Here is a 12,510-nt window from a genome sequence, read left to right as displayed (position 1 = left end):
CCTGTCAGTCCATCCATCCATCCACCTGTCAGTCCATCCATCCATCCACCTGTTAGTCCATCCACCTGTCAGTCCATCCATCCATCCATCCATCCACCTGTCAGTCCATCCATCCATCCATCCATCCACCTGTCAGTCCATCCATCCATCCACCTGTCAGTCCATCCATCCACCTGTCAGTCCATCCATCCACCTGTCAGTCCATCCATCCATCCACCTGTCAGTCCATCCATCCACCTGTCAGTCCATCCATCCACCTGTCAGTCCATCCATCCACCTGTCAGTCCATCTGTTGTGAAGGATCAGATTAAACCGAATATGTATATTTATTTATATATATATTTAATTGTATTTGTATATCGTTTGATATCCCCTGTATATTCCTTGTACAATATGCATTGAATATCCCTTTAGTCTACTAAACAGCCCATAATAGTTTCATTCTACCATTGGACGAGAACCTGGCGCCAGGTTGCCATACCCCTAGGTCCAAGTTCAATCGTGCCGCCTAACATGTCGTGGCAACCCCCGGTTCCGCGCAGTAATATGTCGGGCGAAATACGAATGGTACTATTTGTTCATAGCGCATATATATATGGCGCAAGTAAAGTAGAACTTTCTTTTAGTCCAGTTCTTTACCCTCCAACAGAGTGACAGACGCAAAGCCTCCCCACGACGCACGTGCGGTGTAGTAGGGCCTACTTGGCCCCAGAATAGGCATTGAGATATCGTGTAGATTAATAGTTGAATAGTCATAGTTTGGCACTATACCGTCGAGTTGGACGTATTCTATTAAGCTAATAATAGTCTATTTATGTATGGTGCATCGTTCGGTTAGAGTTCTAAAGTTATCAGTACCCCCATCGTTCCTGACGTTATCTGGACGCTTAACCAGGCTGGTCAGACCCCTAGTGGTGATTGCATCCGAGGAGCTCCGGGCCAGGGCGACTGGACCTGTATATTGGATTACTCTACCCGGACGACGGCGAGCCTTCCACGGCTTGGATTATGCTTTGTGTGCTTTGATTATTCCATGGATAAAGGCCAACACTGCGGAGTGTTGGAACTACCCCCCGGAGAGGACTCCAGGTGAGACGGCGCTCTACACCAGTGAGGTCGCCTCACGTCTCTCCGTTGTGGACCGGCAGCTACCGTCCACAGAGGGTCCAGCTGTATTCGTCTGCGGTCCGAGGTTCTGTGGGCACCGTGTCCAAGACTTTGGATTCTCCCAAGACACCGTCGGCCAGATGGGATACCGCCAGCGGCTTCTCTAACCCCCCCCTCCTACTGTCTTACAACCAGCGGGACCCCCCCCCCCCTTAGTGTATCCAGCTATAATCATTTAAGTACCATCGCTATCGTTTTCCTAAATATTCCAGGTTGTATACTTACTCCCTGCGTAACCAGAGATTGGACATTCAATGTTGATTTACCTACGAATACTCATTTGCCATAAAAGTGCATATTTCATATTTCAAATCATAAATGTAATTAAGTGATCGTTGTATACACCTTTTGCTGTATTAAACCTTCGATTTGGTACATTTGTGTGGATTCGTTTCATCAGGTGGGAAAGTGTTCATCATACTTATATCTTGTACTGGGTGGCCAGAAGTTAAAGTACATGAGGTAGTGGTATTAAATATCATATCTAACAATACAGTCAGGGAATTGTACCCCTCAGTTACACCATCCATCCATCCACCTGTCAGTCCATCCATCCACCTGTCAGTCCATCCATCCACCTGTCAGTCCATTCATCCACCTGTCAGTCCATCCATCCACCTGTCAGTCCATCCATCCACCTGTCAGTCCATCCATCCACCTGTCAGTCCATCCATCCACCTGTCAGTCCATCCATCCACCTGTCAGTCCATCCATCCACCTGTCAGTCCATCCATCCACCTGTCAGTCCATTCATCCACCTGTCAGTCCATCCATCCACCTGTCAGTCCATCCATCCATCCACCTGTCAGTCCATCCATCCACCTGTCAGTCCATCCATCCACCTGTCAGTCCATCCACCCACCTGTCAGTCCATCCATCCATCCACCTGTCAGTCCATCCATCCATCCACCTGTCAGTCCATCCATCCATCCACCTGTCAGTCCATCCATCCACCTGTCAGTCCATCCATCCACCTGTCAGTCCATCCATCCATCCACCTGTCAGTCCATCCATCCATCCACCTGTCAGTCCATCCATCCATCCACCTGTCAGTCCATCCATCCATCCACCTGTCAGTCCATCTACTTACTCATAAGATAAGATGATCCTTTATTAATCCCCTTGGGGAAATTCAGGTGTCAAAGCACATGGGGGGAGAGGGGGATACAGGGTGGGGGGATACAGAGCTTCACAGTCCTATACAGTCCAGTATCTATATCCACTATAGATACAATATAAAATACAAATACTGTAACTGAGGGGTACAATTCCCTGACTGTATTAATAAGTATGGTATCATTAAACCACTACTGTCTTATGTACATTACTACTGGCCATACAGTACACAGGTATATCAGATGAACACTTCCACAATGACACGGTTCCACACAAATCTGGGTTATAATAATATTTATTAGCAGCAATGATAGGTTACAGAATGATAACTATGAATTGCGCTTGTAAGGCGAAGAATGTGCGTGAGTAAGTCAAGAGCGTAAGTCCATTAGAATAGTACGCAGGAGATAATAAATACCACCTGTATCAATAGGAATTATATCTATGGTACACTAGTAGGGCAGCGGGAGATACTAGTAGGGTCCCTCCGGTTGTAGGCCAGCAGGGGGAGGAAATGTTCGAATGCAAAGTCTGGATCAACGGGGAATCAATAAACTCCAGCTACGGGAGACGGTACATTACTCCCTTGATCGGCAGACGAAAGCAGCAGCTGTAATCCAAGTATGCGTGCAGCATAGGTGAAAGCCAGCCAGCCTCTCCTAGAGACGGGCTCGAGTGATGTTCCTCACGGGTAAATCCCACACAGTAGTGGGTGTAGACGATTCTCCTCCACTCCAACAGCCACAGGACCAAAGCAATATAATAATAATCCAGCCGGAAAAGGGCTCTGCATTCACCGGTGTAGATTCTCCGGTGCGCGGTACTTCACATTAACTAGGTCGAACTTGACGTTATTCCACTAAGCTCTGACACTTTACTATCCTATTCGCACGCGGTTATAAGTGCTCTATTTAGATGCACGGTTGCTCACTTCACTTGGTCGTTGACTCGTGATGAAGGCTTTTACGGTTGAGGGTAACACGTTTCTAGGTTAACTTGACTTTAGGCTAAGTGCTGCTGTATCCACCTGCAACGTATTTATACGTACGGTGAATAATCTAGTACCAGCCTTATTCCTGTCTCGTATTCTTGCGCAGAACCGGGCATGTCCAGGCAAGCCTTGGCGGTGACTTTGAACTAGACCTTGGGGGTATGGCTGTGGTGCCTAGTGGATCGCTTCCAATAGGAGAACGAAATATTATGGTCTGTACTAGGTAAAAGGGATATTCCGTGTATATGTACAAAGAATACACAAGGGATATCAGACGATATACAAATATTATGCAATATATATCAAGTAGTAAATATATATATTCGGTTTAATCTGATCCTTCGTAACAAATACAATATAAAAAGTACAAAATACAAGATAGTCCAGTGGGTGCACGTGGATATGAGTCTCTAGTTCTCACGTCCCGAGTTCTGACAACGATAGTTCTCCTGGCAGCAGAGAGTATAAAGGACCGGCCCATCCATCCATCCATCCATCTACTTACTCATCATCCATCTCAGTCTCTTCTTGTATGATTTTTAAGCACATGGTTCTCATTTCCATAGATCAGTTAGAATTAAACAATAAATCAAACACTTCTGTTGTCTGTGTTTCTGAGGGAAGGTTTCTTTCTTCATAATTGACAGCGGACATTGTTCCCTGGAGTATGACATGCGTCATGTACATGGAACCAGGCCAGACTTATTAATGCCAACATGTATCAGCGTCGATGGGGAAATGACCCCATTTTATCTCAGTACTATTTGAAGATGGAAAGATTCTCTCCGTAGAGATATAGAAACATGTTTAGCTTTTTTTTTTTTTTTTTTTTTTCTTTTTTAATAACTCCTCCACATTCTCTTCACTAAGCGTTCCATCTAAACAACGTGCATCAGACCCTGTCTCCTGTCTGTCTCTCCTGTCTGTCTCTCCTCTCTGTCTCTCCTCTCTGTCTCCTGTCTGTCTCTCCTGTCTGTCTCTCCTCTCTGTCTCTCCTGTCTGTCTCTCCTCTCTGTCTCCTGTCTGTCTCTCCTCTGTCTCTCCTGTCTGTCTCTCCTCTGTCTCTCCTGTCTGTCTCCTCTCTGTCTCCTGTCTGTCTCCTGTCTGTCTCTCCTGTCTGTCTCTCCTCTCTGTCTCCTGTCTGTCTCCTCTCTGTCTCCTGTCTGTCTCTCCTCTGTCTCTCCTGTCTGTCTCTCCTCTCTGTCTCCTGTCTGTCTCTCCTGTCTGTCTCTCCTCTCTGTCTCCTGTCTGTCTCTCCTCTGTCTCTCCTGTCTGTCTCTCCTGTCTGTCTCTCCTCTGTCTCTCCTGTCTGTCTCTCCTCTCTGTCTCCTGTCTGTCTCTCCTCTCTGTCTCTCCTGTCTGTCTCTCCTCTCTGTCTCCTGTCTGTCTCTCCTCTCTGTCTCTCCTCTCTGTCTCTCCTGTCTGTCTCTCCTCAGTCTCCTGTCTGTCTCTCCTCTACATCAGACCGTAACCCCTGTCTGTCTCTCCTCTCTGTCTCTCCTGTCTGTCTCTCCTCAGTCTCCTGTCTGTCTCTCCTCTGTCTCCTGTCTGTCTCTCCTCTCTGTCTCCTGTCTGTCTCTCCTCTGTCTCCTGTCTGTCTCTCCTCAGTCTCCTGTCTGTCTCTCCTCTGTCTCCTGTCTGTCTCTCCTCAGTCTCCTGTCTGTCTCTCCTCTGTCTCCTGTCTGTCTCTCCTCAGTCTCCTGTCTGTCTCTCCTCTGTCTCCTGTCTGTCTCTCCTCTGTCTCCTGTCTGTCTCTCCTCTACATCAGACCGTAACCCCTGTCTGTCTCTCCTCTGCAGGCAGGAGGGCTTCAGAGTGAGCTGGTGTTTGAGGAGATCGGCCGTCGGATCAAAGACTCAGGAGCAGAGCTGGTGAAGAAGGTCAGCGCCGTGTTCGCCTGGGAGATCACCAAGGATGGCCACACCGCCGCCCAGTGGAGTGAGTCTACGTCTTAAAGGAAAGGCTTCTAATTATAAGAATGAAAAGTTTAAGTTTTTCTTATCTTTTGCTTGGAGGCTGACAAATGTGTTAGGTGAGGGGATGAAGGGCTGAGGGAGGGAATCCAGACCTGATGTGAGAACGGTTTAACACTGGATCATACAAATGGGAGTAAAAAAGGAGGGACCCCAGAACGACTCCTTGAGAAAAGAGGCGTCCCACTGAGCTTACTTCTTATCCTGTTTCTCTCTCTCTGTCTCTCTCGCTCTCTCTCTCTCTGTCTCTCTCTCTCTCTGTCTCTCTGTCTCTCTCTCCTCTCTCTCTTCTCTCTCTCCACCAGCCATTGACCTGAAGAGTGGTTGTGGTGCCTTACACAAAGGGCTGCCCAGTGGGAAGGCTGACGTGACCTTCACTGTGTCAGACGAGGACTTCATGCAGGTGGTGCAGGGAACACTCAACCCTCAGCAGGTAAGTCACGCCTATTAACTCATTGGACGCCACTCACGTATAAAGTCGGGTTAACTCGCCATCGCTTGAGCGCCAAACACGAGAAAAGTCGGGTTTTCTATCGTTATTTCTTTTATTCGATATTCCCATTCATAATCCATCGAGGGAGCCTGTGTTATCATTGGGGATGAGTCTGAGATCGCAAGCGTCCAATACCGCCACCTGCCGCCTTGCGGCCGGTATTGCACATCCTTGGAAACTCTGGCTTGGGCTGTACGTCGATCTAAAAAGTCCGGTCCGGGTTTTCCTAGTGGGGCATGGCGAGCGGTTATAACACATGGATTGAGGATAATCAATCACTCCCGGTTCATGTTCTTTGGTGGATTATGTTGGCAACACGATCGACATCAATACTTGGAATGGCGATCAGATAATTGGAATATTCTTTTTGCAGTACATCCTAGTCAAGGTAAGGGCTATATGGTATCAATCTTGCGTTGATCGAAGAATCCCTTCCCCGCGATCCGAACGTATGTGTGTAATGTGTGTGTATAAGGTATTCCGTTGGTGACGATCGAAGCATAGAAAAACGACCCCCCCCCCCCCCACCCTTTCACGCATTCATGATGAAACATAATACCGATAATATTGTGTTGATTTCAGATTGATTGTTGATATATGCGAGAAACACCACGCTTTCTTCTTTTTTTTTTTTTTGGTCTTTTTCCCCCTCCATTTTCCTCCGATTTTCTCCCATCTCAATGTTAGTCGTATGCCAATTCCCAGTCCCTTCCTGGTCGCTGCGCACTTACCCCCCACAGTCAGATCATCTGGGAGAGTGGAGGCTATCACGTGCTTCCTCCGACACACGTCCAGCCAATCACCGCTTCTTTTCACCTGGCAGCGCGGATTCTCATCGAGAGGGCGTAGCGTGTGGGAGGACCACACTATCCCCCTCACGTCCAATCCGCGCTTAGCAGGCGCCCCGACCGAACTGTAGGAGTCGCTGTTTACAACGACCCGGACCCACCCCGCCAGCTTCTCCCACCCTCTGATACAGCCAATTGTATTAGTGCAGACGGCCAGCCAAGCTGGTGACAACCCCGGAGCTGTGAGCTGGATTCGAACAGGCAAATCCAGCTCAGCTCCGGGGCTGGTGACGAACGCAATCTCCGCTCGGCCACCTAATCGCCCTGAAACACCACGCTTTCTAGTGAAATGCACTAAACGCTGGGATTACACAGGATTACTCTAAAACTATATTCATATTCACCACGGTATAAAACCGGAAAAAATTATTTCTTTTTCACAAATTGAACGATAGATACTCGATGTCAAATGGGCAATAGTTTTATATCCTTATATTGCTATGATATAAAATATAGTTTGAGCCCTGCAAACACAGCCATGTATCCCTATTCTTTAAAGCGGTGGCGTTCTTACCACATGGTAAACAGCGACCTATAGGCGCTGATTGAGTTAATATAAGGGAACACTCAACCCTCAGAATGTGTTCCCTGTGTTCCTCCTCCTAGATGTTCTTCTGTTGATTGGCTCCCTGTGTTTCTGCTCCTCGCAGGCGTTCTTCGCTGGCAAGCTGAAGGCGAGAGGGAACATCATGATGAGTCAGAAGCTGGAGGTCATCCTGAAGGACTACGCCAAGCTGTGAGCCAGCTGGGACCGGCAGGAACCGGCAGGAACCAGCAGGAACCAGCAGGAACCAGCAGGAACCAGCAGCAACCCACCAAAGGTCTCCAAACTAGGACTGTCCGCCACTAAAGAAATCCTTTGTCGACTGATGGAAATTCTGACGTAGACAAATCGGCGAGATTGTGTTTCCCCCCAAATGCAGTCATGACCTCTTTAAATCTAGTGCTTAACCAGAGATGTACTTTATGATTTTTCACTTAATAACCTATTCAGCATGAAGGAAAGAAAACATGACGGGTGACTAATCATCTAACAAAGGCTTGGTGGACTAAGACCGGACTAAGAGGAAGCAGGCGTACTAATCAACAGTGGAGTAAAAACAACCTGTGAGCTTGTGAAACGGGACTGGCTTCTAACTGGACCAGCTGCCTACTTGATCCACAACAAGGACTCCTAGTCACCAATGCTTGGTCGTCCATTTTCAGCTTTGTTTGCTTTGAATCATTTGTAGACCTTGGAGCCTCACTGCCAGGGACTTGGAAATGACCAGGAAGTACTCAACTCTACCAGGAAGTACTCAAATCTACCAGGACGTACTCAACTCTACCAGGAAGTACTCAACTCTACCAGGAAGTACTCAAATCTACCAGGACGTACTCAACTCTACCAGGAAGTACTCAACTCTACCAGGAAGTACTCAAATCTACCAGGAAGTACTCAACTCTACCAGGAAGTACTCAAATCTACCAGGAAATACTCAACTCTACCAGTCAGAGAAAGGTTATCTTTAGCCTCACATAGCTTCATCCTTTTGCCTCCTTTCTCGAATTGGGCCCTTGAATAATAGAAAATCACAGAAATAAGTCTAATCATATGACATGCTAAATACCAAGCATTTGATATAATAATCCTTGTAATTGTTGAGACACGGCCATTTCTGTATCATCAAATTCAACTTAGTCTACAAATTAAAGCGTAATAAATGTGAAATATATATATATGGCTTTTCTTAACAAACTAAATAGTCATTAGTCATAATGAGGTAAAACAGATAAACTTATGACCTGCGCTGTGGCCTCAGACCGTGACTGATCTGGAAACTGATTTGTGCTCAGCTCAGCTGTAAAATAAATTATAAAACTGTTTCCAATTAATGTGGACATTAATGGGTAAAATGTGTGCAATGAAACAACTGAAGTGTTTTGTCATGTGATTCTGTTGGTTGAAGCTAATGAACCGGGTCTATAAAGATCTCTCTCTCGGTGTGATGTCATTACTAATGGACCGGGTCTATAAAGATCTCTCTCTCGGTGTGATGTCATTACTAATGGACCGGGTCTATAAAGATCTCTCTCTCGGTGTGATGTCATTACTTTGTTCATACTTGCCAGGCCTGTTCTCGTCCACACTTGGCAGTTTGGAAACGGAACAAACTGTTTGACAGATGACCTGAGAATACTGAACGATCTTTATACCCTTTGATCATTAACATAATTCAGTGTATTTGAGTTTGATATAGTCAGAAAGATGTTTTAATATCCCTGAGACTGTAATCATGACACTGAATGATTTATCTTTTTACCGATTTTCTACTTAATGATTTACAATGAAATGTATAGTGTTATCCTGTATAGTTTATTAAACAATAAAGTTTCTTGATATGTTGACAGGGAAATGGCGTCATTGTTGCAACGCTAATGTCATTTCAACTCTGCAGCCCGATTAACATCTGATATCCTCAGCTTCTCTTGGCATTATAATGAGACTAGGACTTATCCTGGGGGTTTGGGAACTGTTGTAGCTAAAAGATACAAATAAAAAAAATTAATACGGTTGTGGATGATGCGTTTCTCATCAGTGATTTGATGTCTTTTCTGTATTTGAGGCCTTGTACTTAATTGCAGATTTGAATGCTATTGACAGTCAATTCTAATGGACCTGGCCTTGCATGAGGTGTGTGATAAATAATAATGAAATTTAATGAAATATGCAGCGATAGCAGTGATCTTCATCCCGGACTGCATTCACACAGGAACAAAGTTCTTTTTTTAGATGTCCTTGCGATCTGGGAATACAAGTTTATGGCTCTACCGAATAGTTGGAAGCTTCATTCATAACGTTCGAATTCTAAATTAACATTAGAAAAAAAAAAAAATCTTTCTTTTATGTGTTAAACCAATGGGGTTTTTCTTCACAGTTGCAGATAAAGATTAGGCTACACTAATATTATAGTATTATACTATTATAGTATGACTAGTCATAGAAATTTAAATAAAACATTTATCATAAATGATGTAGCCTATCTGCATCCGCTCAGCGCTCCTATCAATACGTCATCATCACGTTCGTACCAACCGTGCCCTTATTGGATTATTTATGTTGATGAAACTGATGAGTTATATTCATTAAAGAAAGTTGATTTAATCTTAAATACTAATTTAATCAGATTAATCACTTTATATTCAAACTGAGTATTTTGTTTGATATAAAAAAAAAAATTATGATTACATCATAAAATATGACCAGACATTCAAAGCTTCATTCGAAAACTTCAATAGAAGCTTCGAATGTAAAAAAAAAAATTACATTCGCTATACAGCCCTACAAGTTTAATACGAGTCTGGGGGGGGGGGGGGGGGGGTCTTTTTGTGTCTAAATCTAAAATGTTATTACTAAAAGCTTGAAGGAGTTCACTATTTATAAAGAGCTGATTGATCACAAACGGAGAGTCATTTAAATCCATCCAGAAGTCTGTCGCCGGTGGCCAGTGTCTTGGTTTGTGTGGAAAATCAAGTTTATCAAACTTCTGCCAATCAATTTCATAATCATTTGACTATTATAGAGCAGCTATATCCTGACAAACCCCATTAACTTCCACTAGCATTTCTAACAAATGCTAATGAGTTACAGGCAAACTGAAGAGATTCTTAAATTAAGTGAACTGTTCTTTTAAAACCAAACGGTAATTTAATTAAATTAAACAAATCAATGACTGCTTGGTTTCAAAAGAACAGCTCACTTAATTTAAGAATCTTGGTTTGTTTAATTGAATTAAACGACCTCTTGGTTTTAAAAGAGTTCACTTCATTCATTAAGAAACTTGATTTGTTGAGTTCTTCCCACCGCGCGCTGGGATTGACGTCTCCTTCCGCCCAGCGACACAGACAAGTCTTGTTGACAGTTTGATAAACGAGGCCCGTCCAGAAGCAGAAGGATCTCCGGAGAGAAAAGGAAGAGTATTACATCTCTCCTTCACCTCATCCACCCTTCTCTACTCCATCTCTCCTTCACCTCATCCACCCGTCTCTACTCCTCCATCTCTCGTTCACCTCATCCACCCATCTCTACTCCATCTCTCCTTCACCTCATCCACCCTTCTCTACTCCATCTCTCCTTCACCTCATCCACCCTTCTCTACTCCTCCATCTCGTTCACCTCATCCACCCGTCTCTACTCCTCCATCTCTCGTTCACCTCATCCACCGTCTCTACTCCTCCATCTCTCCTTCACCTCATCCACCCTTCTCTACTCCATCTCTCCTTCACCTCATCCACCCTTCTACTCCATCTCCTTCACCTCATCCACCCTTCTCTACTCCATCTCCCCTTCACCTCATCCACCCTTCTCTACTCCATCTCTCCTTCACCTCATCCACCCTTCTACTCCTCCATCTCCTTCACCTCATCCACCCTTCTCTACTCAATCTCTCCTTCACCTCATCCACCCTTCTCTACTCAATCTCTCCTTCACCTCATCCACCCTTCTCTACTCCTCCATCTCCTTCACCTCATCCTCCCTTCTCTACTCCTTCATCTCTCCTTCACCTCATCCACCCTTCTCTACTCCATCTCTCCTTCACCTCATCCACCCTTCTCTACTCCATCTCTCCTTCACCTCATCCACCCTTCTACTCCTCCATCTCTCCTTCACCTCATCCACCCTTCTCTACTCCTCCATCTCTCCTTCACCTCATCCACCCTTCTCTACTCCTCCATCTCTCCTTCACCTCATCCACCCTTCTCTACTCCTCCATCTCTCCTTCACCTCATCCACCCTTCTCTACTCCTCCATCTCTCCTTCACCTCATCCACCCTCCTCTACTCCTCCATCTCTCATTCACCTCATCCACCCTTCTCTACTCCATCTCTCCTTCACCTCATCCACCCTTCTCTACTCCTCCATCTCCTTCACCGCATCCACCCTTCTCTACTCCATCTCTCCTTCACCTCATCCACCCTTCTCTACTCCATCTCTCCTTCACCTCATCCACCCTTCTCTACTCCATCTCTCCTTCACCTCATCCACCCTTCTCTACTCCATCTCTCCTTCACCTCATCCACCCGTCTCGGTCTGTCTTGCCAACGGCAGTGAATGACGATAGACCACCGCAACACTCCCGGTATTTTCAGCTCATGGGAGTGTGCGGGGGAATACAATTAATGAATGTTGAGAGCCTTGGCGTGAGTGTTGTGGAGGTGCTGGAGACATGATCCAATAGACCTTTTTATATACGCCCGAGTCTCCTGAGCACGGATAGACCAATCCCAAGTCGATCGGCATTTTCGTGGCCAAACGGGTCCCTGCTGTTCTCGTCATAAATCGACCGTATCTACTTAACTGAAAATTGCATACCCAAAGTAATCTGCAATTTATTATACTTTATACTTATGGCACATGATCTCTTTTGAAAGGAAACAGAGAAGGGTGGATGAGGTGAAGGAGAGATGGAGTAGAGAAGGGTGGATGAGGTGAAGGAGAGATGGAGGAGTAGAGAAGGGTGGATGAGGTGAAGGAGAGATGGAGGAGTAGAGAAGGGTGGATGAGGTGAAGGAGAGATGGAGTAGAGAAGGGTGGATGAGGTGAATGTAACCCAGGTTTCAGATTCATAACTATTTAGTTATAGGAACATACATAGTTAATGCCATTGAATAAGAACATAAAGTTAATGCTATTGTGTAAGAACATAAATAGTTAATGTTATTGGGTTATATGTATATTCATGAGGTTAGCAATGTTTTGACCAAATCCTCTGAATTGCCTCATTGCCCCTTTAAGTTACCTCATGACGCGACGTAGGGGTGCACCGATATGAAAATTGGCCACCGATACCGATACCGATTGTTCAACTAACACAATCGGCCGATACCGATACCGATACTTGTGGCAAAAAATAAGTATTTGTAATTTTTTTTAATATTTTT

The 12,510-nt window shown here is 45.2% G+C and overlaps 1 protein-coding gene across 1 annotated transcript in view; it reads left to right on the top strand.

The window, feature by feature from the left end:
• The window catches only part of hsd17b4 (hydroxysteroid (17-beta) dehydrogenase 4), a 130,153-nt gene extending 121,006 nt beyond the window's left edge, over positions 1-9,147 (top strand). The window contains exons 23-25 of the mRNA XM_084322353.1: positions 5,074-5,212; positions 5,553-5,680; positions 7,239-9,147. Coding sequence (XP_084178479.1) covers positions 5,074-5,212; positions 5,553-5,680; positions 7,239-7,328 — 357 coding nt within the window. The 3' untranslated portion in view covers positions 7,329-9,147. The remainder of the gene's footprint in view (positions 1-5,073; positions 5,213-5,552; positions 5,681-7,238) is intronic.
• The last annotated feature ends 3,363 nt before the right edge of the window (positions 9,148-12,510 follow it).

This window comes from Notolepis coatsorum, assembly GCF_963971535.1.
Source record: "Notolepis coatsorum genome assembly, chromosome: 10".
Lineage (NCBI taxonomy): Eukaryota > Metazoa > Chordata > Actinopteri > Aulopiformes > Paralepididae > Notolepis > Notolepis coatsorum.
This window is presented reverse-complemented; position numbering and strand designations above follow the sequence as displayed.